The 25,833-nt window shown below is 49.7% G+C and overlaps 9 protein-coding genes across 9 annotated transcripts; 5 read left to right on the top strand and 4 right to left on the bottom strand.

Annotated features, from left to right (window-relative positions):
• Positions 1-1,353: 1,353 nt before the first annotated feature.
• FIESC28_10614 (uncharacterized protein) lies at positions 1,354-1,743 on the bottom strand (the record flags this gene model as incomplete). Its single annotated transcript, XM_031164745.1, has 1 exon — positions 1,354-1,743. One exon carries the CDS (start codon positions 1,741-1,743, stop codon positions 1,354-1,356), a length of 390 nt encoding a protein of 129 aa, XP_031011204.1.
• Positions 1,744-2,336: 593 nt separating this feature from the next.
• FIESC28_10613 (uncharacterized protein) lies at positions 2,337-3,602 on the top strand (the record flags this gene model as incomplete). Its single annotated transcript, XM_031164744.1, has 1 exon — positions 2,337-3,602. The coding sequence occupies one exon, from the start codon at positions 2,337-2,339 to the stop codon at positions 3,600-3,602; it is 1,266 nt and encodes a 421-aa protein (XP_031011203.1).
• A 483-nt stretch (positions 3,603-4,085) lies between these two features.
• Positions 4,086-4,802, bottom strand: FIESC28_10612 (uncharacterized protein; the record flags this gene model as incomplete). Its single annotated transcript, XM_031164743.1, has 1 exon — positions 4,086-4,802. One exon carries the CDS (start codon positions 4,800-4,802, stop codon positions 4,086-4,088), a length of 717 nt encoding a protein of 238 aa, XP_031011202.1.
• A 1,434-nt stretch (positions 4,803-6,236) lies between these two features.
• FIESC28_10611 (uncharacterized protein) lies at positions 6,237-7,244 on the bottom strand (the record flags this gene model as incomplete). The annotated part of the gene is made up of 1 exon (XM_031164742.1): positions 6,237-7,244. The coding sequence occupies one exon, from the start codon at positions 7,242-7,244 to the stop codon at positions 6,237-6,239; it is 1,008 nt and encodes a 335-aa protein (XP_031011201.1).
• A 2,131-nt stretch (positions 7,245-9,375) lies between these two features.
• Positions 9,376-10,806, top strand: FIESC28_10610 (uncharacterized protein; the record flags this gene model as incomplete). The annotated part of the gene is made up of 1 exon (XM_031164741.1): positions 9,376-10,806. The coding sequence occupies one exon, from the start codon at positions 9,376-9,378 to the stop codon at positions 10,804-10,806; it is 1,431 nt and encodes a 476-aa protein (XP_031011200.1).
• A 560-nt stretch (positions 10,807-11,366) lies between these two features.
• On the top strand, positions 11,367-12,560 carry FIESC28_10609 (uncharacterized protein; the record flags this gene model as incomplete). The annotated part of the gene is made up of 1 exon (XM_031164740.1): positions 11,367-12,560. One exon carries the CDS (start codon positions 11,367-11,369, stop codon positions 12,558-12,560), a length of 1,194 nt encoding a protein of 397 aa, XP_031011199.1.
• Positions 12,561-13,106: 546 nt separating this feature from the next.
• FIESC28_10608 (uncharacterized protein) lies at positions 13,107-14,672 on the top strand (the record flags this gene model as incomplete). Its single annotated transcript, XM_031164739.1, has 1 exon — positions 13,107-14,672. The coding sequence occupies one exon, from the start codon at positions 13,107-13,109 to the stop codon at positions 14,670-14,672; it is 1,566 nt and encodes a 521-aa protein (XP_031011198.1).
• Positions 14,673-14,750: 78 nt separating this feature from the next.
• Positions 14,751-15,567, bottom strand: FIESC28_10607 (uncharacterized protein; the record flags this gene model as incomplete). The annotated part of the gene is made up of 2 exons (XM_031164738.1): positions 14,751-15,319; positions 15,369-15,567. The coding sequence occupies 2 exons, from the start codon at positions 15,565-15,567 to the stop codon at positions 14,751-14,753; spliced, it is 768 nt and encodes a 255-aa protein (XP_031011197.1).
• Positions 15,568-19,452: 3,885 nt separating this feature from the next.
• FIESC28_10606 (uncharacterized protein) lies at positions 19,453-23,532 on the top strand (the record flags this gene model as incomplete). The annotated part of the gene is made up of 1 exon (XM_031164737.1): positions 19,453-23,532. The coding sequence occupies one exon, from the start codon at positions 19,453-19,455 to the stop codon at positions 23,530-23,532; it is 4,080 nt and encodes a 1,359-aa protein (XP_031011196.1).
• Positions 23,533-25,833: the final 2,301 nt, after the last annotated feature.

Here is a 25,833-nt window from a genome sequence, read left to right as displayed (position 1 = left end):
AGCGTTCATAAGCATCAGCGCAAAGATCGTCGTCCATCGATATCCGAAGCGGTTGGTAATAGGTCCAGCAACAAAAACACCAACAAAAGCACCACATTGACCAGCTTGGAAAAGAGCACTCTGCCACCTTGTAGGAATGGTCCAGCCATGTCCCTCAACGTGGACACCGTAGTGTTTCTGAAAAGCGGGAAGGGCGACAAAGTTTCCGTTCAAGAACATATCGAAGGACTCCATGACCTACAGAGTGTTAGTAATTGTTGATGTGAGAGTGAGACGGTGATGACTTACGATGGTAAAGCACATCATAAAGGCCCAGAAGCATGCCCAAGGATGAGCTTTGGCTGCTGCCCAGGCACCTTGCTCATGTTCACGGCGTTCAGCGTCGAAAGCATCGCTCATGAGATCAGGGTTGTGCAACACCTCGGCATGATCGACGTCGCCGTGAGCAAGCTCATCTTTTGACTTGAGAACTGGAGAAGACATCTTGAGTACAGATGATAGAGAAGAGATCCAGTATATTTCCTGGGGAATTTTAAGATTATTTATTAAAAACGGTCCTCTCCGCAATTCCAGCCGTTCTCTAACGTCGAGGCGAATATCGCCCAGTCTAAAGATACAGTACGTGGAACTCACGATACGAAACAGCACTTACATCTTCTTTCCTTCAGCTGTGATAGGTGCGCATACGTTGGAAATACCGGCAACACGGCAAAGACGGCACAGAGGCACGTACCGGACTGATGCCCGTACTGGTTAGTGCCCCTTCAGCGATGGGGTACTGGAGATTTGGGGATGGACGATCTCGGGGAAGATAAAACGCAAGACACGAGCACTGCAATTTAGCAGAGGCGAGTCTGTATTATTCTTTCCCTAGAGTGACGATCTTCTTCAGTGATGTAGTACGGGCCGAATGAATGGATGGGTCTTGGCTTTGAGAGGTTAGTCTCCGTGCGGAGCGAACCAGTCGGTGATGACAATGTTGGGGAAAATGTTGGAGAATCCACTATCCCCATGGGCATTGAAGGGATATCTCCATAAACCGAGGTAACGTAACATTGTATAATGGGGTTTTCTTGGTCTGATACAATTCATTGCAAGGGCAGTTCCTTGAATGTTAAGCTTGAGTGTTTTTGAGTCGTGACCCCATGGGGGAAGCAAGAAAAGATTGGAGAATCCGTGCGGGGGGATTGAGGTAAATTATTTTGCCTCCACTTACTCTACTCTGTCACGGTTGGGCCGCTTCGGTCTTCTCTCCAGAGGATGGATGTCACTGATGGTGCTTACTGACTCTGTTTTTAGACTGAACTTTACGCTGAATCGATTAAGATAATTACGTAGCCACACTTAGGGCTTTCATCGGCTCTTGAGTTCACTCTTGAAGTCCTCCTTCTGAGCCCTGATCTCCCCCTTCATCCCCCTCATAATATCCTTGACCTCTGATTTGAGCGCTTTCTTATCCTCCTTGGAAAGTTTACCACTCTTCTTCGCCGTGTAAACTTCCTGCACAAAGCCTGCTATGATGCTGACAGCGGCTTGGACGGCGCATTTGGCGCATTGGTCGCCGTGCTTCAAAGTCTCTACGGCGTCGGCGAGGCCTTGAAGTTCGGCTCTGGGGCGAGATTGGAGAAGGTTGTCGAGATGAGGGGTCTGAGAGAGGCCGTGGATTGCGCAGTCGTTGGGGGCGTTGACTGTGGTGACAGGGGTCTTGGAGTCCAGTTGAATGGGCGTTGCGGTTGTGGTCATTTTGAAGGCTTGGTTTGAAGTGAGTATTGATCAATGAAATGCATTACTGACAATCATTTAAATACTTATATTTACGACACTCTACAATGGCTTTTTGAAGCCTTTCTCGGTGTTTTTGGCGGCTTTGGAAGAAGACGCTGAAATGACCGGTTCGCCGACCGGGGAATTGTATTGCCCGGTCGGACAATGTTCTCAAGGCAGCGAACTGTCCACCAAGCGCACGATACATAATTCCTCTATGTCTAATATGACATTCCTTGAGATTTATCGCAAAGCTTGCTTCCATCGTTCAGATGCTCTCCTTTTGTCTGAGATTGTGGTGCCGTATAGCCGGTTGCTCTTTGAATGACGCACTTGATCCTCCAGGCCCTCCAACCAACTAACATGAACCCCTACGCAGTCTCCTACAGTGGTGATAGCGCTATCAGTTAAGGACTATTCCCAGAGTCCGTTGTCCGTTTTCTGTTTGTCCATACTCCGGAATAAGTCATATCGTGATGTTTTTGGAAACGATAAATTAGAACATATATCCAGGCGAAATAGTTGATCTTTGTAGTATTAATCCATCTATTGTTAATAAATTACTCTGTCCAATGTCAGGCCTCAAAGTCCTCGTGTCGGGCGCGTCCATAGCGGGCCCAGCAACAGCATACTGGCTCGCCAAAGCCGGCGCCCAAGTCACCGTTATAGAACGCTTCCCATCTCTACGAACAGGCGGACAAGCCGTCGACATTCGCACCGCTGGCGTTGCAGTTATGCGAAAAATGCCTGGTTTCGAAGCTGCTATAAGAGCAAAGTCGACGCAAGAGGAGGGCATCAGTTTTGTTAATTCGGATGGAGAGCCGTACGGTGTTATCAGGCCTACTGGGAATCCCGACCAGCAGTCGCTCGTTTCTGAGTATGAGATTTTACGCGGTGACTTGTCCAAGATTCTTTTCGATATCACTGAAAAGGATAAAAATGTCAATTATATTTTTGATGAGCAGATTGCTTCCATGAGCCAGAGCGAAAAGGTGGATGGGCCTGTGACAGTCACTTTTGCGAATGGCACAGCGACGTCGAAATATGATCTGGTCATTGCCTGCGATGGAGCGACATCCAGAACTCGCGCATTGGGTTTTGGAGGTCAAGTTCGAGATCCAATTATTTCTACCAACTGCTGGACAGCATACTTCTCAACATCCGAAGATCTTCTCAAAGGAAGCAAAATTGGGCAAGGATACAGCGCTGTGGGAGGGCGCAACATTAGCATTGGCTCAGACGTCGCAGGCTTCAGTCGCGTTGTGCTCATGTGCATGAACCAAAGCCCCGAATCAATCCAGGCCTTCCGAAAATCTCAATCAGAAGGCGAAGTTCCACTAAAGAAGTACATCGCTCAGCATTACCAAGGCGTCGGTTGGAAAACAGACACCGCACTCCGACAAATGATGGACTCAACAGATTTCTACGCCAGCGAAATGGTTCAAGTCAAAACGCCCCATCTTTACCGCGGTCGCTTCGTTTTAGTGGGCGACGCAGGCTACGCAGCAGGTCTTACAGGCGCTGGAACGAGTCTCGCCCTCGCTGGCGCTTATGTCTTAGCGGGCGAGTTGAAGAAGCACGATGGGGATATTTCTGCTGGTCTTCGCGGTTATGAAGCGCAAATTAGGCCGTTGATTAACAAGATGCAGCCAATTCCGCCGCTGGTTACTACAATTCTTGCACCGCAGACTGCGTGGGGGATTTGGTTGAGGAATAATATCTTTGGGTTTATTGCGCAGTCGGGATTGGTTGAGTTTGTGCAGAAGTTTCTTGGGGCTGGGTTTGGGAATGCTAAAGAGTTTCCCATCCCAGAGTATGACTGGGAGGATCAATGCTAGCTCTTGATAATTATCCTATTTTCTATTCTTTTTTCCCCCTTCTTTTTCTTGTCTTATTTAACCTCCTTAATTTATCGCAGAAAGTCCAGTAAGATACATAGCGGCTGGTAGCAGCTTAATGAAGTCGAGTGCTGGGACGCTCTCATGAGCCCAATGACTGACAACCACACAGTTCAGAAAGCGCAAGTGAACTTGGACTTAAGCTTGTATCGAGACGTTCACGACCATTCAATTCAGCCGGTTTCACCAAACAGAACTCGGTAAGTTTAACAGATTTGATTGTATTCTTTGGTCTAAGCTGTACTCTAGCTCCCTACAAAGAAGGAACGTGATATCTATGTACCAAAGGAATGTTTGCAACAAAGTGCATTGTGAATTAAAGAAAGGAATGTTCAGGCTCAAGTGGAACCCGGGCTCATGAAAAGCTAATTTTAAATAAAAAGGAAATTTTGTTGTTGCAGCTTTTTGTAAAGATCCTATTGCTTATTGATCGTCGCTGTCGTCGTCGTCGAAAGAACCGTCATCCTCAGCGAGAGGAGCGTCAGTGCCAGCAGAAGGAGCGTCGGTAACAGTAGAAGTGACTGCGGTTGTTGAGCCAGTACCAGTGGTAGTGGCAGTGTTGGAAGCGATAGTGGTAGAGCCAGTAGCTGTAGCGGTGGCAGTAGCAGAAGCAGTCTTGGCTGAAGAATAACAAGAGGCCTTCTTATCATCACAGGTAGCTCGGTCGTTGGACTTGTCCCGAATACACATGTAGTGCTCATATCGGCACTTTCGACGGCTCTGCTCCTTTCCCCACCAAGCCCTCAAACCACCACTAGGGAGAGCAGGTCTGGAGAGGGTGTTTGTACCGGTGGGAGCAGAAGTTGGCTTGCTACCCGTGACGGTGGAAGCTGGGGCGGAGGCAGCAGAGGAAGTGCCGGACTTGAGACAGGTTTGGTAGTCTGAGATACAGGCACTCTGATCCTTTTGCGACTTGGACATCAGGCAGGCGTTCAAGGTGCCAATGCACTTGTTTTGGCTGCTACCGAAAAACCAGTTTGACATGAAGGGGAGGTTGGAAATGGCGGCTCGGGAGGGAGCTGCGGTGGTTGAGGTTGCTGAGGCAGTGGTTGTGAGAGTGGTGCTGCTGGGCTTCTTGTGGGCCTGGGGGTGAGCGGCGGCTGAGGCTGCGAGAGCAAGGGTGAGGATTGAGACCTTCATATTGTTGATTTTCTGTTTACAAGTATAAGTGCTTGGTGTATGGTTGGTGATGACGCAAAGGTTGCAGTTTCTGAGCTTTGTCAAAGAACTTGTGAGTTGGAGTGACGAAGCAGAAGTGTTACAGAGGAGTCGATGAGGGTTTATATAACCTAAACTTCCCATCCATCTTGATGCAACTTTTGCCTCCGGTCCAGACCTGACGATGCTTGACGTAGCGTCAATTCCCACGTCGTGGCTTGATTAACATCTGCATTCCCGTCGGGGAGCCACAGCGCCACTTGGTAAGGAATCAACCATGACCCATTCAAGGCACGTTGGTGCCTGTCAGGGTCTCGATGTCGTAAGGATAAAGTTTAATCGCGTAGATCCAGGAACTGCAAGGGACTAGTGTCACGATAAACTCTGGTGTAAATTCCACAACCAGGGACAATCACACTTTTCCGGCTGGCGGTTTTACAAATACTGAACTGGACCCTGGACCCCTCATTCCAAGTGAGAGTCTCGATTAGATTTTGGCTCAGGTCATCGACGATGGGAGGGAGATCTGGGAAGAAATTTGCGTTGGAATATCTAACTACATCATCATGCTCCATCGGACTCCGAAGCTGTTTGGTGTTGAACATCGTTGACTCAACTCTTGCCACCAGTGATCTGCCAGCGTTATGTCATAGTTGAGCTGGTCTAGCCGTCCCAGTACCTTCATCAGAGATCCTCTTGACTCTGCAGTAGTTCTTCCGCGAACGGGTACCATCACACAAGCAACGCCACCTAGGGCCCAGACAGTGACCCTGGCCGAGTCTGGCCGGGAATATGAGATACCCGAGACATTGTCTGGGCCCTCCAGGCATTACCACTTCCGTCTTCCCGCTCTTGACAGTTCCGAAATCGGTTTAGTCCCGATGTCCCCGTTTGTCTCGAACCTGTCTTGGCTGAAAGCTCCAAGGTCATCATTTCTGAGCTTCAGTATGCCTACAGGCTAGTTATTTGGTATTATTAACTTCTTATTATACTGGTCATGAGATGTGTTCACAACTAGGCTATGTAATAGTCCTGGGTCCAGCACTGAGAGAATTATATGGTTCCTCTATACTGGAATGAGGGAGGGCCATTCCCATGGGGTAATCCCGTGGTATGGAGACGGCCCGAAGAGCTGTGGCCACTTGATCAACTTCCTTTTTCAGTCAGCTGGCCGAACGTGTAAGCTGCATGACTCCAGCAGTCCAGCTATCTATCATGACTGCACTTGACTATTAAGCATGAAGCTTGGTTACGCCACGACAGGAGCAGGAACCGAGAATGTCCGGGGCTCCTCAGGGTAATATGGAGCGCCACACGATCTAGCCCTCAAGTTTTGAATGGTATTGACATCATTGGCATTCATTCATAAGCTAGTACAATTTTGTCATTTACACGAGTCAAGTCGACTTTTCCCTCCTACTCGAGTTGCATCCTCTTCGAGTGCATATACTCATAGTCAGGCATAACATCCCTCACCCACTTCTCAAGCTTCTTCGCTTCTCCCTCTCCAAACTCCTCCGTCCACTTGACAACCTCCTGATCAATATCAATATTTCCAGCAACCTTGCTATTATCAATAGCGGTGCTAGCGTTGATAGAGCTCAGCATTCGCTGCTCCATAGTGCTCAGCTTGTTCAGCTCTTCGTTTCCAGCCTTGTCCCACGACCGACGAACCTTGCTCTCGTCAAGACCTGCCAGCTTTGCGTACTGGGATACCAGCTGGGGCTTCGTCATGATATCATCAGCGTCGAGGACGATGGGCCAGACGCTGTCGTTGCCAAAATACTCGGCGTAAAAATTGTAGAGTGATCGATGCCAGCGCATGGTGACTTCTGTACGACAGGGTTCCCTTCTTGGGCGGCTAATGCCTTTCAAGTCAATCTCGGCAAGAGATGTTCGATAAAGAGAGGGAATCATGAGAGCAGGGTGACGGATGAGGAATGTCGGGTTCCAAGTCTTGAGGAACTCATCAGGGAAAAGGGTAAGGTTGTTCTTCGAACGTGTAGGCTCCACGATACCCTTAACGGGCACAGGAGTAGCTTCAGTAATAGCACGCTCCTCCTTGGAACCATTGATATAATGATCCTCGACACGAGGATGATTCAGCATGATAGAATGTTCTTTGATGTAAAGTTTTTGACCTTCTGCCTCAGCAGCAGCGATGTGGTCTTGGAAAGCTTGCGAGCATTGCTGAATGATTTCATCGATAGGTGCCTTCTCCTCTTCGGTCCATGTGTCCATAGGCTTTTGCTCGACAAGGAAATGCTTTTGGATGGCGGGCAGGAAGAAGTATCCTCCGTGGTTGGCAGGACGAACGCCTTGTTCATCAAGGTTGAGCATCTTGACGAGAAGGTTGGAGGCAGTGCGAGGGCATGTGAGAAGCCAGTAGCGGCCTCTTTGACGGGTTTGTGCGCCTTGAGCCATTGTGAGAAGGTGTTGTGGAGTTGTGATGTTGTGATGTTGGCAAGAAAGATGGTAGAGTGTAGTATTTGCTTTGAGCTTGGAGAGTCTGTTGAGAGTTATACAAAGTTGGTGGCGACCAAGGCTTTTAATAAGGACAAGACTATGCAACTTTCCAAAATATCCTTGACCTTGGGTTCAACGAATTGACCGACGTAGTACGGATGTCGGTCAATTCCATTGTCCGGATCGTCGCCCCGGCCCGTCGCCTAGCAGAAAATAGCGGACATATGCAGCAAATTACCTGAAATTGTGATGAATCACAGTGTAATTCATGCGCGGACATGCGACAATGTCCGATAGTTACCCATTTGTAAGCGGAAGTTTCACCTTCTTGGGCTTCCCTGCCGGTGTCAGTCATACTTCGCTTAAGCAGTGTCGTTATCATGCTTGATTTCCACGTATACGGACACAATCACAAGGTGACTCAAGCCGGCTGCATGCTTCAACGGGCGCTATTCACTTCCATTTGTTGAAGAATTGAGCCTCAACAGGAAAGCCGTTAGCGCCCGTGAGACTGCACCTGCAGGTACTTGTGTATCGATCGACAACGTATGATCTAATGGTAACTCCACCAAGTGATTCATCTAAGACGCGAGATCCGAGATGCCCACAAAGAGCCGCCCGACTACCGATTTTCCTATGTCGGCTTTTTCTCAGACGCCGACCACCGATGCATCTGTCTTACCATTGGGGCGGAAGTTCGGTTCTTTGGTTCTGCCGCTTATTAAGCGCTGTCATATCATGATGGCCTCGGAGAGTTTTTAGACTTATCCTTCGCGAATGCAACCCTGATCTATATTTAAGAGTCATTGACGATTTTGCCAAGCCTGGAGATATCGGTCTATCGGCACGAAAGTGATATGATTGCTTGGTTCCCGAGAGCTGACGCGACAATTGACCCATTGCACGCAGAGTCATAGATGGTTTGTAATCACTGTAACAACTCGGACTATCGTCTCGGGTGATGCCCGGACTTCTCAATAGAGATGAAAAGTACAGTGAGAATATAGCCTCGTCTAGAATCCTGTTGTTTTCTCAGGGTTGTATCACAGTCGATGTGACAACGTGCCAGGGTCTAGTCATGAGAGGGTCGTCTACCAGTTGCACGCTGGTGCACCCAGTCATGATGTCGTCCGTTCATCAGGTTGGGGCGAATTCCCAGTCAACAGCTTTACCTCTACTACTCAACTAGACGAATGATTCTTGTTTCCACACTTGTGTCGTTTATAAATCGAACATTGGTGACCAAGACAAATATATATGTTTAGGTGGCTTGCTCACACGCAATAGGCTTGGAGAGCCCACGATACTTCGGTTACTTGATGCTTCGCAAATTTTGTTTGTAATTTTCTCTAAGCGCGCCAGCGGCATCTTGGAAGGGCTCATCAATCTAATAATATCGTCAATAGCAACGCCAGTGGTAAGGTAGAGTTGGCTCACTGTCCAGCATTTTCAAGAAGGTCATGGAGGGTAGTCAACTATCATGATCTATTCTATTTTTCCCGTTGACACTTCTGTGGTCAAGCCATATCTGCCTCAAGTCCGCTCGGTACGGCCATGCCTTTTGCCATTTCTCAGCTTGTCGTCGGGTGCGTCTCCCAGAGTTAACAACCAGTATCTCAGACATTACAATAGTTGTATAGCGAACTTTTTAGACCTTCATTCTAAGTTCAATATCTTTCTAAACACTCATATCTCATCCACGACATTGCCCAGTTATTCACCAATATGAACGACATTATTGCAGAACAGATCAGTAGTGAACAGACTGCAAATCAGTCGTCCTAGAATATTTCTGTAATACTATCGCCAAGAACCTTTGTCTACTATCCATCGCTGGCGTTTCTCTTAGGAATGAATAGGTAGCGCCAAGAATCGGCTGTATGACTGTCTGCCAACGACTTGTGGCTGATGGGACGGCATCAATGACATAAAATGCGGGGAACTTGTCATTGACAAAACCACTCCACGCCCTTGAAATGTCATGAATGACAAGCGCTATAAACCTCTAAGCATCCTCATCTTTCTATAATTAAGGCACCGGGATGTTAATTGAAAGGCTCACTGCTCCATGACATTCCCCCAGCTTGCAATGGACTGCTCACCCTTCCCAGACCAAGCCGAACAGCTTAACGAGATCAGCTTATCCTTCCAAGCAATCTTCGATCGCCTTCTCCAGACAACACAAAACGTCAGCAAAGATCCAATCCTGCGGTTAGCTGGACCAGAAGAGATTCTTCAGCTCAAAGAGATCAGTGCGCCAGGGACTGCGCATCCAGTACAAGATGCTATCGAGGATGCATTCACCATCTCAGACTTTCGCTTCCGGATGAGTCATCCCAAGACTTTCGCATTCATCCCAGCTCCTGTTTCTCCATTATCTTGGATAGGAGATTGTATTGCGCAGGCTTTCAACTCATTCGCTGGGTCGGCGCTGCAAGGTCCGGGTGTGGCCATTGTAGAACAAACGTTGCTGCAATGGTTGGCTTCCAAGGTTGGAATGCCGGATACTGCAGGTGGTGTGTTCGTTTCTGGTGGTTCGATGGCTAATATGAGTGGCATGGTGTTGGCCAGAGAGTGTATCTTGGAAGACGGTACTGAAAGTCTGGGCATCGCCTATCTATCCGATCAAACTCATCATTCGGTTATAAAAGCGCTTCGTATCATTGGTATCAAACGAAGCCAGATACGCTTAATACCCACCAACTCTTCCCTCCAGATGGACATAGCTGCACTCACTGAGACCATCAAAGCCGATCGCGAAGCGGGCCTCAAACCCTTCGTCATCATAGGAACATGTGGCACGACAAAAACCGGCAGTATCGACCCGTTACAAGACCTAGCTCAAGTCCGAGACGACGAAAAGATATGGCTTCACATCGACGGCGCTTACGGAGCTTCAGTTGCTCTAGGCGCTACAAGAAGCAACTTTACCAACGGTCTGGGGCTGGCAGATAGTATCTCCTGGGATGCGCACAAGTGGCTCTTCCAAACATACAGCTGCAGTCTAATCTTGGTCCGAAACAAATTCAACCTGGCAAAAGTATACGCCAACGACGGCGACTATCTCCGCGATGCTCTCGAACACGATGAAATTCCCGACTTTTGGAACTTGGGCATGGAACTTACTCGACCATCACGCGCGATGAAACTATGGTTTACACTACGAGTTCTCGGTGTAGAAACCGTGGGCAAGATGATAGACCATGGTTTCGATCTTGCGGAGATTGCCGAGGCTGAAGTTAAGAAGCTAGACGAGTGGGAGGTTACTAGTCCTGCGAGTATGGCGATAGTGACTTTTCGATATGCCCCTCCGGGAAGGACGGATGAGGAGCTTGATGGGCTAAATGCGTCTATTTCAAAGTATTTTATGGATAATAATATTGCGGGGATGTTGACGACGAAGATCCGGGGGAGGGTTGTTTTGAGGATATGTTCGATAAGTCCTGTGCTGAGACTTGAGGAGATGGTGGAAATCATTCAGAGGGCTGATCAGGTTGCTAAGCTCCTTACACAAAGATAAGATACAACAGCATAGCTTGTCCAAGCATGGGGTTTGCTATAGATTGCAAGACTGAGCCTTTCTTGCTTACATCGCGTACGTCAAGAAGCACATATTTGTCAGCCTTAATGGCGTCGTCCACCAGACCTATCCATCGACATTCACTACAACCTCAACAATATGTTGATTGATTAGCATAGATATTTTGATCTTGATCTTGATGTCTATTGATAATCGATAAGTAGCTTTCCATTTACCATTTGTGATGACGTGCTATTAGATAAGGCTGGTGCAGTGATTACCAATGTTTCACTGCATTCCCATGATTACTCCCCACCTTTACGGATCCTTCGGACCACACAGGATTCACGAAGACCGAGCTCATCACTCTTTCGGTCCCGTCGCAGTTTCATGCCTCCATCGCGCGCGGTAATTCACCATACCTGAGGGTGTTTGTCAGCTTACATACACCATAGCATTTGGGGTGCCAAGGAAGGAATTATATAGATGTCCGTTCATTCCTAGACAGTCAATTATTATTTCCTCTTCGTGTCAATCACAATTCTTACGTCTATTTCATCATGACAGTGTCAGCCTCTAAGCCAATTCTCATCGCAGGCTCTGGCCTCGCATCCCTTCTCCTAGCTCAATCTCTCAAACAATCCAACATCCCATTCAAGATTTTTGAACGCGATTCTTCATTCGTCTTTCGCGCACAAGGATACAGACTTCGTCTTTCAGACGAGGGTCTCGACGCAATTGAATCTGTTCTCGATAAAGCTACATGGAACCGCTTCTGGGAAGCCTGTGGCAAGACAGGTGGTAGCGGTTTCAAGGCTTTTGATGCCATCACTGGCGAAAATACAGAAAATGTGATTGGAGAGAGTTTGTCATCGCGCGATGGTAAGATTGTTGGTATTGCGAGGGGTGAAATGAGGAAGATCTTTGCTCAAGGCTGTGAAGACTACATCGAGTGGAACAAGAACGTTACAGACTACGAATTGACCGATGGTGGTGTCCGCGCCATTTTCTCAGATGGAAGCAAGTCTGTTGAAGGATCCTTGCTTGTTGGAGGCGAGGGAATTTACTCGAAAACGGCGACACGAGTCTCGGATGGAAAACTCAAGGTCTACGACACTGGTGCAAGAGGTATTCATGGCCAGGCACCTACCACAGCATTCAAACAACTAGGCGAAGGCGTCTTTCGACTTCGCGATGACTCTCACCCTGAAGGATCATCTTTTCTCATGACCAACGTCCGTTCTGGAGACATGGACAATCCCGACGTCATGTTCGGCTGGACCATGGGCGGCAACCCAGGTGTTATCCGCGCACCAAACGACAATTACGCCATCGTAGGCAAACAAGCCGCCGACATCGCCAGATCCATCTCCAAGAACTGGAGTTCAAAATTTCAACCTCTGTTTGAGCAGATGGATGAATCTGAAGCAGCGTTTTGGAAAATCACATGCTCAACACCATCGGGTGTGCCGGAATGGAAGAATGAGCCTCGCGTAACGGTGATTGGCGATGCAGCGCATTCAATGACGCCTGCTGGTGGTCTTGGTGCGAACACAGCTGTTCAAGATTCTGCGCTGCTGGGAAGATTGTTGCGTGAAGCTGGTGGGTGGGCTCCCGGAGTCACGGCTTCTTATGAGAAGGAGATGAGGGTTTATGGTAGTAAAGCTGTTGCGCAGAGTTATGGTATGGCTGCAAAGGGATTTGGAAGTCTCATCGATGAGGAGACGAGTCCGGTTGTAAATGTTCGAGCATAAGCGTTTCATATGTCGATGATCAACAGGGTATTTTCTTTGACAATACGAATCAACAAATGACATTCTCCCACTTTCCTGTTAAAAATAACCGCCGTTGTTTGTCACTGCCAATCACAAGCAGGTGGATTGTTTGGTTTGGCGGCGCAGCCCGGGATTGCGTAATGGTCTTACAGATCACGTGATGGCTGTGAGAGGAGAGGAGCAAGAGAGTTCAAGCTGTTTGGGTTGGGTATGACATTGCATCCTTTCATTTCCCAAATCTGACTGTGAACAAACACACAATTTTACGTTCAATTGCCTTTATTCATTCTTGAAACGTTCATCACCATGCTAAATTAGCGCTTACAACTGACATTCAGTGGGGTTGTTGCTTCAGAATCAGTGGCTGTCAAATTTGCGACAAATCATCCAATTTCCCGTCAATCCGACCCAAAACAACGCCTATATTACCCAGAATTATTGCGATACAGCCATGCGCAGAGAGATTGTGTCATTAATCAACAACTCTTGACAAGACGTCAATCGAACAGACGTCAATCACTCACAATGTTTCGTCGGTCTTGGCGCGACGAAGTGGTAAAAGGCGCCACATTCGTCAGCGCCGTCTCCACGCGTCAACGCTTCATAAAAACCGTTGGCATCTTCATCGCCTTCATCTGTCTCCTCACGCTGTGGGAATTTTGGACCGATTTATCTTTCGCGTATCAGAGAGTAACGTCATCGACAGCGACGTCAAGCTTGGCACCGCCAAGCGAACCCACTCTGCCGCAATTCACTGGTCCGACTAATGAAACAACCGAGTTCTGGACGGATTTGCTGCAACGGTTTTACGAGGCTGAACCTCATGGCAGGAAAATTGCGCCGCCAAAGTCTCTTTCGCGCGACAAGTTTGATCCCCATGGGAGGGAGCCCCAGGTTGATACGGATTGGCTGGAGGTTAATGATGACGAGGTTGAGTCTTTGAAGGAGAATCATGAGACTTTTGTGCAAAGTCTTCGACATCTTGCTCCGAAATTGCCATTTGAGCGCAGCACCAGGGGCATTGTTATTACTTCGAAGGGATCTGGAGTTGGGGTTGCAGCTACTGCTGTACGGATGCTACGACATGTCGGATCACAACTACCAGTGCAGCTGTTTCTCGACTCGGCGACCCAAGAAGAGCATCAGAAATGCAACGACACATTAACACATTTGGAAGTGCAGTGCCTGAACATGGACGACTTCCTGCACCTGCCAAACACTACAGAGATCCGCAAACCAAAGATCAAATCGTACCAGTACAAGGTCCTGTCGATTATCTTCTCCAGCTTCCAGGACATATTATTCCTCGACGCCGATGCTTTCCCTTTGAGAAATCCCGATTATCTCCTCGACGTGGAGCCCTACAAGAGTCGTGGACTTGTCACATGGCCCGACTTTTGGCTGCCTACGATATCTCCACTGTTCTACCAAATCGCTGGAGCAAAGATGCCAAATGTGACTATTGACTCACGAAGTTCCGAGTCAGGAGTCATGCTGTACAACAAGGCGAGACACGCGGACAGTCTCTTGCTGGCAGCTTACTACAACTTTTATGGCCCGAGATTCTATTACCAGCTTCACTCGCAGGGTGCTTGGGGCTCAGGCGACAAGGAGACTTTCATGCAGAGCGCATACGTCTTGGGTAATCCTTTTTACCAGGTCAAGAAATCACCCGAGTTGGTTACTTCTGAGAAGATCAACTGGGGAAGTGGGATCTGGCAGGCCGATCCCGAACAGGACTTCAAGTTGGAAAGCGAACGAAACAAGAACATCACTGCTACATCTTCAAGAAAGCGAAAGCAGAGACTCAATCAGGAAGAGGTCACTATCACGAGTACGATGTTCGCTCACCTCAACAGAGTCAAGTTCGACATAACGCGTCCGATGGAGATTTTGGAAGACCTAGCGCCCGAACATCCAGACGGATCGATAACGAGATTATGGGGAGATGACGTCGGCAAAGTCTCTCATGTAGCCGGATATGACCTCGAAAAGGTGATTTGGGAAGAAGCCATGAAAGCCAACTGCGATCGAGGATTAATGGAGAAATGCAACAAGATCAGGAAATATTACGAGAAAACGTTTAGATAGGAGTGAACATTCACACAGCGATAGAAAACTTGTAGTATAGAGTCGCAACTTGTATATAGACTAATATTCTAAAGTTACTCAGTTCTTGGGCGCATACTTGATACCACTGTCTGGGCAAGATCCTTTGCTGCCATCAGGCTCAGCAGCCACAAATTCACCCTCCTGCAACGAACCCTTGACATTGAAGTGATACCACACTTCACTCAGCGTCTTTCCCTTGCATCCCATCGTGACACGTGCACCATGCTGTCCCGCAAGCGCATCCTCGATCTCCTCATAAGTGTACGTCTTCTCGTCAGATGGCTCGATACCCGCTTCTGAGAGCCACTTGTACGTGGGCAGCTCCTTGAACAGAGAGATGGTCTTCTTGATGTAATCAGCTGCTTCTTCGCCGGATTTGTAACCCGAGTAGCAGCTTGGCTCTAGGGTGCTGATGCAAGTGCCGTGCTTGTCCCACTCGTGCTCCCACAGCGATTCATCGTCGCCGTCTTGGCTAACCCAGTACTTGTCCATGTACGAGAGTGTGGCGTTACCAAGAAACTTGGACACAATTGATTTGATATCGCTGTATTCACGGGACTTGTCGCAGAATTGGGGGTATGTGCCGTCACAGTAATCAGGCCAGAGGCCGTGGATGGTCCACGAGTCTGATACAATCAGTATACTTTCAGTGGAGATATTTGGGGTTGTACATACCAGAGGGTCCGGCAGCGGGGTCAGAGTCCCAGAATTGAGTTTGGAGAAGTTGGCCAGCGGGGATGAAGCAGCATGTATCCTCCACGGCAGTCGTGTTGCGACATGATAGCGGGAGATCACTTGGGCATGATGAGAAGGCGTCGGCTTGCGCTTTGGCAAGGAAGAGCGCAAGCGGGATGAGAGCTTTAGTGAGAGTCATTTTGAGTTTATACCACAAACATGAAGTGTATCGAAATGCTATTTACCAGAGAGCCAAGCGATACTTATATTCTCACTCAAAGCGCACGTGTTCGGCAGTTCCCTTCTAGTCTCGGGGCGAATCGACAGATGAAGCAGTTGCAACGATAAGCTCTGCAATCTGTATCGTCCAAATCCCCACGTGCATTGTATCGCGAAAAATTACCAGGACCTTTTGTCGCTGGGTTCGTTGACCAATGGGATTACTCAATTGTGCATTGACGAGTGCTGATCGGCACTTTTGCGCGACCGAGACGTTGCAACATCAGCCAATGCTATCTCCAGGCTGTTCTAGCATAAAAGATCGCTCTCTCTATAATTTAAGGGACTTCTGCCAATCGAATCATGAATTGGAGCAGGAAAACTGGCAAAATGCTGCTCGATTGACAGGGCGGCGTTGCAGATCTATGCCGATATACCCGTTGTCATCAACGATGACCCGTTTTATGGCAACGGTAATGGCCGATGACGAGGGGGGACTGCGCTATTTCTTATTTACATGCCTATCGAGGTTACTACCGAGATCTTGAATTGACGATCTGCAACTGATTGTCCTCGGGAGGTTTGTTTCACCGCCAATGAGAGACTGAAGATGCGACGCTATCATTGTCCCAGGCACTTTTGGGCACGGAATTGTTAGCGAGATATCGGACGTGGATCCCAAGCCGACGATTCAGCTTAACGGACTTGGCCGACGGATAAGACTTACGATAGCATATCTTATCTTATCACTCTACAGTGTTCAAGACAGTCTGCTTTCGATTGGCACTGTAATTTTCTTTATCTTATCGTCTATCTTATCACTGTACTCGGACTATACCTAATCCGGTGGTACGCTCTTCCCTGCCACAGGTGACAGAGCTTGCCGAGGTTGTAAAGAGTACGCCGAGCACTAACAGTCTTGCTCTTTGACGGCACGCTACAGTGTTAGTGTACAAGTGTTTATTTCTACGAGGCTCCATCTTGTTGCTGAAGCTCTTCACATCTGGCCATTGAACAGGAGTCGTAATCAGCATGTTGGGACTGTTCACCCGAACGACATCAATTATCTCCCCATTATACATGCGAATTGTCAAATATTTGTTTTTGTCAAATCGCGCCCGATCAATGTCATCAATTCCGTCATCATCGCCCAACTTGTCATCATGGAACGAATATGAAAATGTGACCTTCAGGGTAGCTTCACGATCATGGACACTGAGTGTTGGACCAAGAGAGGAGCTTATGTCAGGTTTCCCACAGTTCATGGCCCATTTTGACTCGTGACATGTCAATTGAGATGATCCCCAAAAAGATGTTTCCTACGTCCATTGCTCCCCGTTCCACATTCTCAGCTGTCAAAGAGCGATCGTCTCAAAATAGCGCTATCGCGACCAGCTTACCACTTCTGCTAAGGCTCAAACTAATTCATCCAAACATTTCTTTTGACAGTTACCTCAACGGTCGCTTTATGCCTTGGCGACATAAATGAGATGCATTGCTTTTTACAGGACACATGATCGATCACAAAACCGCTCTATCGTTCAATGCCATTGTTTCTTGCGAGTGCATAAGGCGCCACAATTGAGGCACAGCGTGGCTGTGTGATTCGTTCAATGCTGGGATTGCTTGTCAGGAAATTGCACGGTAGCACTGCATCGCTATTCTTTCTTTTTGCTGCAAAGTCCACGAGTTCGAATCATACGATGGGTCTTTTTCTTGTTTTCTTTTTGCCGTTTCATTCCATGAAGGCTGGCCAGCCCCCTTTCCTTTCCCACGGCCAAGTGCGGCTAAGAAGGAAAAAGAGAACCGTGCGATAAGATAACGAATGCTCTTAGCTTCTCCTGTTCCGGGTCAAGCGATAGCAAAACCCGACCCCACTACGCACAGGAAAAAATCTCCGAGGTTCTCAATCACCAACACATCCATCCCTTTTGAGGAGTCGCAGTTGGTGTCGCCTAAACACGGACCTTTAGTCTGTGAGTGAGAACTGTCTGTAAACACCGAACATCCGTGGGTGATTTCGCTAGAATGCAAGTGCTCAGACCTTGGTAGCTTGAACGGGATAGGCGAAGCTCTATCAGTTCATCCACTGACTCGCCTTTTGACGGAACAGAGTCTAATCGATGGTGCCATGACCCATTCTTAATGCTCCTTAAGGTTAGTGATGGAAAGTTCCTGAAATCGTGATTCGAGGGATACGATCTTGTTGTCTGGTCAGTGGTGATGACTTCTCTACGGTGAGATTGCATCAACAACATCAACATCAACATCAACATGGAAGTGTTTGTGCATGCTTCGTTACCGTCTAATCTCTCATCTCATGGCTTGATAAACATTTCCAAATTTAACTGTCACCTTTTCTTATTCTCGGTGTTACATTGTCACTCTCAAAGCTGATATCTCATGCCCATGATACCAATTGATGCAGGTGATATACGACAAAATGCTTCCTTTAGGGTAAACCTCGATGGATTGAAGAGAACAAGGTCAGTCCATGCTCTGTGAAGATGTGGACCCAAAATCACCAAAAACGATTGAGCGTGATACGAATCGAGTAATCGTAAGCTCGTCAACCCAAAATCCATAGTCTGTTTTACCATTTCAGGTGACTGATGTGCCACCAAGGTTGCCTGAGTGGCTTGCGGGCCGTGTCGTGCCCCATGCGCGAATGTTTCAATCCTTTTTGGGGAATCATACCGACAGAGCAATAAAAACGAAACGGATCGGCCGGGGGAAGTCCACTTTTTGTCGATCCGGCATTGGGCCATGGGCATGGACGGCTCAGGTGGTGGCTTTTTCAGCTTAATGCATTTTAAGATTACGGGAGGGGGCACGACCTCAACTCTCAACACCTCTGTTTCTATACTGAGAAAGAATTCACAGTTAACCTGAAACGAATCTTTCTGGAACCAGAGCTGAAACTAACTATACCGAGAACACACAGGATTTGCGCGCTGTGGCCAACCTTCAACATGGATCTCGTAGCTTTAGCCCTGTCGCTTGATTTTCGCCGCATCTTTCGCCCTAGATCATCCAGCTGAACGATGTCACGACCATGGACGATGCTGGATGATGATCCGACGTTTATTGTCGCAAGACGACATAATTCCACCACTCTTCTAGAAGCACACTATTTACACACTACAAGCAACATGACACTGCTTTTCTGATGAGCAATCTCTTTTTACAGCCGGATATAATCTCAACTCTGCAGTAGCTTAGCTTCTTCTGCAAGCTACTGATCGTCAACTGACTCGAACCCCTGCTCACGTCTAAATTTGGAAAATACACACAGGAAACAAAGCAAATGTCCAAGCCCACCACCGTCACCACCAACATGCGGTAGAAGCTCCATGAAACGTCTGAGCGACGATCGGATTGACACTAGATCCAGGCACAGAGCAGGGACAGGCTCGCAACCTGCACCAACTTGACTGTCCGCCCCTGAGCCGAACAGGCCGAAGCTTGGCTGGACCCAGCTGAGAATGAGAGAATTGCTGCAGAGACAGAGTAAACGGTGAACCGGGGGGCAAATTGAAAGAGAGAGTCTAGTCTTTGACGTGAGCTTAGACTGAGCTTGATTTCTGCTTAAAAGGAAGCACATTCGCAGCTTCAATTGTTTCTTTCTTCTCACTCTCTATCAAACGTTCTATCTGATTTTCCTATCATTTTCTTTTTTGTTTCCTTAATTCTTTCGTTTAATCTAAGTGTTTACACTTGGTCCTTTCGCTACTTTCCATTAAGTCTTTCGCTATTATCATTACAATCGTATTATCACAATCGCTAGCTATTTCAGCAACAAAAACAACAATCGCAATCACAACCCCACAACAACAACAACAACAACCCACTCTCGTTTAACGCTATGCGTTTCTCAACTCAGATTCTCCCTGCTTTGGGAGCTCTTGCTTCGCTGGGCGAAGCTACACCCACTTTCATCGGAGGCGGTGCCAATGGCGGCGCTTCTGGCGAGATCGGGGGCCACCTTGGAGGTGGTGCCGGTCTTGGTGCTGGTGTCGGTGCCGGAGCTGACGGAAAGGCTGGAGCCGGTGCTGGTGTCGGTGCTGGTCTCGGAGGCGGTGCCTCGGGACACATTGGAGGAGGAGCCGGCGTTGGAGCTGGTGCCGGTGGCAAGGCTGGAGCCGGAGCCGGAGCTGGTGTAGGCGGCGATGCTTCCGGTTCTATCGGAGGTGGTGCCGGCATTGGAGCCGGAGCTGGTGGCAAGGCCGGAGCTGGTGCTGGTGTTGGTGGAGGCGCTGAGGGTCACCTTGGCGGTTCTATCGGCGGCGGTGCTGGCGTCGGTGCTGGTGCTGGCGGTAAGGCTGGTGCTGGTGCTGGTGTCGGTGGCGGCGCTGAGGGTCACCTTGGCGGTTCCATTGGCGGTGGTGCTGGTGTTGGCGCCGGAGCTGGCGGTAAGGGTGGTGCCGGAGCCGGTGCTGGTGTTGGTGGAGGTGCTGAGGGTCACCTTGGCGGCTCTATCGGCGGCGGTGCTGGAGTCGGTGCTGGAGCCGGCGGCAAGGCCGGTGCTGACGGCAAGGCTGGTGTTGGCGCAGGTGCTGGCATTGGTGGCGGCGCTGAGGGTCACCTTGGTGGTTCTATCGGCGGCGGTGCTGGTGTTGGTGCTGGAGCTGGCGGCAAGGCTGGTGCTGGCGCAGGTGCTGGTATCGGCGGAGGCGCTGGTGGCCACATCGGCGGTGGTGTCGGTGGTAAGATTGGAGGAGGAGCCGGTGGTAAGGCTGGTGCTGGCGCAGGTGCTGGTATCGGCGGTGGTGCTGAGGGCCACATTGGTGGTGGTGCTGAAGGCCACGTCGGCGGCGGTGCTAAGGGTGGTGCTGGTGCCGGTGCTGGAGGCAAGGTTGGTGGTGGCCTCGGTGGTAAGATCGGTGCCGGTGCCGGTGCAGGTGCTGGTGGCCACCTTGAGGGCGACGTCAAGGGTGGTGCCGGTGGTAAGATCGGCGGTGGTCTTGGAGGCAAGCTCGGTGGTGGCCTCGGTCTCGGTGCTGGTCTGGGCGGTGGCCTTGGACTCGGTGCTGGACTCGGTGGCGGCCTCGGTCTCGGTGGTGGCCTCAACGGTGGTGCTGGTGTCGACCTTGGCTTCGGTGGCCTCGGTGGTCTCAAGGGTCTCCTCGGTGGTGGTATCAAGTGGAATGCCGGCGCTGAGGGTGACTGGCACACCGGTACTTCTTGCAGCATCGGCAACGCCTGGAAGGACCACATTCTCTTCCAGGGTATCTGCTCTCCCGAGACTTCTACCTCTCCCGCTGTCAACCTGGGTCTCAACCTCCCCAACTGCCAGATCTCTGGTGACATCGGTTTCGCTTGTGGAGCCGACTTCCTCAAGACTCCCAACGTCCGTGTCGGCCTCGGTGGCATCTCTGCCTACATTGAGATCGATCTCTCTGCTTCTGCTGCCGTCCACCAGTCCGTCGAACTCTTCGCTGCTCCCAAGCTCGGTGTTGCCATTCCTGGCCTCGACATCGATGCTGATGCTGAGCTGAAGGCTGCCATCGAGGCTGCCATCGCTCTTGATCTTATCGTCGGCTGTGGTAAGGCTGCCGATATCTCTGCTGGTGTCTACGTCAAGTTCCCTGCTTCCGCCTACGTCGACATTGACCTTATCTCCAAGAAGGTCATCAAGGCTTCTCTCGAGGGTCTCGTCACCAAGGCTCTTCCCGTCGGTGTCGGTGCTGAGGTCGACCTCGGTGCTGGTATTGATCTCCAGATCGGTCTCCGACTCCGTTCTGAGCTTGCTATCCCTGCTGGTCTCGAAATCCCTGTCCTCGGTCTCTCTGGCAAGGCTGGCGCTGGTGCTGGCTTCGGTGCTGGTGTCTGGTTCTCTCTCCTCGACTACTCTGCTAAGATTGGTGGCTCTGCCGGTGCTGGTCTCGACATCACTGGCGAGTTCGACTGCAACCTTGGTCTCGCTGTTGACAAGAAGTGGGACTTCTCTGGTGGTTTCTTCAACCTCATCCCCAACCTGTCTGTCGGTCTCGCCAAGGGTATCAAGTCCACCTTCTCCCAGAAGACCCGTGGTACTTGCGGTAGCTTCATTGGCAAGTTCAAGAAGGGTGGCTTCATCGGTGGTCCTTCCATCCCTGCTGGCGGCATGATCACTGCCACTGGCTCTGGCGACGCTACTATCTCTGTCCCCGCTGGTGTCACCAAGTCTGTCGAGTTCTCTGGCACCGTCGCTATCCCTGACGAGGATGTCCCTGCCCCTACCACTGTTCCCGGTGTTCCTGACGCTGCCGACTCTGGTTCTCTCCCCGTTGCTACCTCCGACGCCCCTGCTGGTGACAACGAGACCTCTTACGGCCCTGGCGGTGACTCCCCTGCTACCTCTGGTGCTCCCGCTGGCGATGCTACCGACTCTGGTTCTTCCCCTGCTGTCACCTCTGCCCCTGCTGTCCCCGACGAGAACACTCCCGTTGGCCCTGGCGGTGTCCCCAACCAGCCTATCACCAAGGGTGCTGGTGTCACTGACATCTTCGGCCCTGGCGAGACTGTCACCGTTTCCGGCTCCGAGGGCTTCACCACCATCATCTCTGGCTCCGAGGGTTTCACTTCTTACATCACTGGTTCCGAGGGCTTCACCACTGTCTTCTCTGACTCTGAGGGCAGCTTCACCTCTTACTACTCTGGCTCTGAGGGTTTCACCACCATCATCTCCGGATCTGAGGGTGTCACCAAGGTCGTTCCCGGTACTCCTGGCTTCACCACTGTTGTCTCTGGCTCCGAGACCTTCACCCAGGTCGTCCCCGGTGCTGGCTTCACTTCCGTCTACACTGGCTCCGTTCCCGTTGCTACCGGTGGTGACTACGATCTCCCTCCTGCCCCTGGTGCTGATGCTACCTCCGCTGGCGATGTCGCTGAGTCTGGCTCTCTCCCTGCTGCCACCACCGCTCCCAACGGCGACAACGGTACTCCCGCTGATGTCACCACTGGTGCTGGCTCTGACGCTGAGATCACCTCTGCTCCCGCTCCCGACACCACTGAGGCTCCCGATGCTGATGGCATGATCACCTCCACCATCCGTGAGACTCACGTCTACACCATCACCTCTTGCGCCGCTTCCGTCATCAACTGCCCTGCTTCTTACACTCAGAAGATTGTCACTGCTACTGTCATTGAGCGCACCACTGTCTGCCCTGCCTCTGCTACCGCTGTCCCCGAGGTTCCCGCTGAGGGTTCTGACGAGTCTGGTGCTACTCCCTCTGCTCCTGTCGAGGGTGGCAACGCTTCCCACCAGGGCCCTCACGGCGAGACTCCTGATGCTCCCGCTGACGATGCTTCTCCCTCTGCTCCTGTTGAGGGTGGCAACGCTTCTCACCAGGGTCCTAACGGTGACTACGCTCCTCCCGCTGACGGTGCCACTGGCTCTGGATCTCTCCCTGCTGCTACCACTGCTCCTGGTGCTCCCGCTGGCGATGCTCCCGCTCCCACCGCTCCTCCTGCTGCTGACAAGCCTACCATCGACATTGTCACCATCACTGAGGACGTCACCACCATCGTCCCCTGCACTGAGTTCGTTACCAGCACCTTCACTGCTCCCGCTACCATCAAGGCCCCTGAGGCCCCTGCTGTCACCATCATTGACAACCACACCGGTCAGCTCCCTGCTGCTCCCGCTACTGAGCAGCCCACTGCTTTCACCACTATGACCCGAGTCATGGCCACTGCCACTGACGGTGCCGAGTACCCTGTCGCCACTGGTGGTGACTCTTCCGCTGCTACTCCTGAGGAGGGTGCTCCTGAGGCCCCTGCCGCTCCTGAGGCTGGCTCTCCTGCCGCCCCTGGCTACGACCTCCCCGGTGCTCAGCCCACCTACAAGGCTCCTTCCAACGGAACCATTCCTTCTCAGGTTCCCGTCGTTGCTGGTGCCTCTCTCACCAGCGTTGGCAGCATGCTGCTCGCTATCCCTATGGCTCTCGCCTTTGTCATGTAATTTGTCATGTAAATAACTTAATTACTGAAAGCCTTACTGCTTTCAATGCCCGCATCAGATAGAACGTTTATGTATACAGCATTTCTTTCATCTAAACTCTCCACTGCCTTGTGACTGTGACCCAATGTGCATTCCAACTTTGTCTTAATAATTCTTTCTATCTTCACTATAAACTGTCTTGTCTCTTCTATCTTCATTGGTCTGCACATCAATTGAGTGCTCATTAAAACACTTTCTCTTTCTTCAGGTAAACTTTACTGCTAATGTTCCTTCTAAGTTCGTGTTCTAAGCCCAAGCAGACCTTGATCCATACAAACAGCTGTAGTATCGTCTCTACCTTCAAGATTTATGCCAACTCGATACATCAATAACAATGGTTTGTACTTGTAGCAAAGATGTAGCTGCTCGAACATCAAAAACAGCTTGGTACTGTGGTCTAGTTGGTCATGACATCTCGTTAACACCGAGAAGGTCCCCGGTTCGAGCCCGGGCAGAACCTCACCTTTTTGCCTCTAGAGCAAATAGCTGCTGGAATATGTGAACATGCACCTCAATGGCTCAATGGCTCAATTGGACTTGTATCTTTCTTATTTTCTTATTTTGTAATTCACCTATCCTATCTCCGCGTGGTCCGAAACTTTAATCTGTTCTTCAATGCTTTCAGCGATTTTACATATACACATATCATATATTGAAAAGGTTTCTTTAAAACTTAGAACAAGCTTTAGACGATCGCTGAAACTACATGTATCTTGATAGATCCGGCTTGTACTTTGCTGTAAACCCTTCCTATAATAATAACTAAGAGCATATAACAGTATGAACTGGTTGTAAAACGCGTGCGCCATGCCTTTTGTCGTGATTTGAGGTTATGCCTTTCGAGTGATCCTGTAGCTAACAGTACGTAGCCCATTCACTGGCGTGCCTCAAGGCAGTTTACACACCAAGATGCTCTGTCTGTTGCAAGAAAGAGAATTGAGATCTTACCGACTCCTTTGCCTTGAATCTCAACTCTACATCGCTTGATGCCGAGCTCAGCATGAAGACGCCACCGATGAAGGTTCATTAGGCGAATCCTGCCTCTGCTGGAACTCGGAATTTCGATACTGTTGCACGACTGCGAACTTAGAGCGAGTTGAACTTATTAAAAAGCTTATGCTTTAACTTAACCATGAACAGAGTCTATTCGACCTTTCTCGTCAGTAGTTACTCGAATCAGCTTAGAAGCATTGCGATGGAACTCATGTGTAACCTCGGACTATTATCGCAACAGTGTTTAGAGACAATAGACGGAGAATAGCGAGATTTGTTCCATAGGCTGGAGCTCATGCATCAGATTCTTTGATGTATCGCACAGTCCAAATGGGCATGCAACCCGTAGATGCGAGATGTCATGTATCTGTCATAACGTGATAATGGAAAGTCTAGTGAGAAATCGAAACCCAAAGATTGAATTTTAATCACTTGACCAGATGAAATTCAGCTGCCTGAGGCTGCTAAATCTTGATAGCTCGGAGAGCTGAGAGCTGTTCCGTGTTGTTGCCGACATGGTGTTGCGACTCGTGGTTGCACAATATATAATCTTACGTATTGGAGGATGTCCAAACCTGCACTGTGGCCTCTTGAGTGAAGAGAGAACTAGCTCTGGTTTAACAAATCTCTTGGTTTCTCACGATGGCTCGGTTGGGTGAGATGACTGTGTCCGATGATGGTGTGGCGGCGAGCAAGTGAGTGCATCGATTTTGGACCGTGACGCTGATATGAGTCGCATCGTCGATTTCCGCAGTAAGACATCTTTTATTTTTGTGTAACAGATCGTACGTATACATGTCCGATTCTCGGCCTTATCATTATGCCTTCATCAGCCAGCAATGGTTACATCAGGTGAACATCGCGACGGCAATTGGCACGCGATATTTAAAACACCGTCAGTCACTATCATTGTTTTAATTAATATCATCGTATGCGACCCTCAAGAAGCTCATAGATTGCCGACAAATTCATAAATCCATTTGGAGTAGTATTTGGAGCTGATCCGGCCTTACCGTGGCTGATAACCATTAAACCATTGATGAAGCTATCACTATTGGGGATTCAAGGTTCTCAGCATGATAAGCCACATCCATCGTCTCGGCGGCAAACTCAAATGCCCCGCAAAAGGCTTGTTTATTTTTCGTATTGGCTGTGGCTGGATTAAGAACGGGAATCGGTTATACCGCCGTGCTATTGCTCAAGCGGGAACTCACTTGTCCGATAGACACGACTAGTTTCTGCCATGTCTGGATCTGGGGGGGGGGGGGG

The sequence above is a fragment of the Fusarium coffeatum genome, assembly GCF_003316985.1.
Source record: "Fusarium coffeatum strain FIESC_28 chromosome Unknown BRIP53273_contig_324, whole genome shotgun sequence".
Taxonomy (NCBI): Eukaryota; Fungi; Ascomycota; class Sordariomycetes; order Hypocreales; family Nectriaceae; genus Fusarium; species Fusarium coffeatum.
Note: the sequence above shows the minus strand (reverse complement) of the source record. Positions and strands in the feature narration are given on the sequence as shown.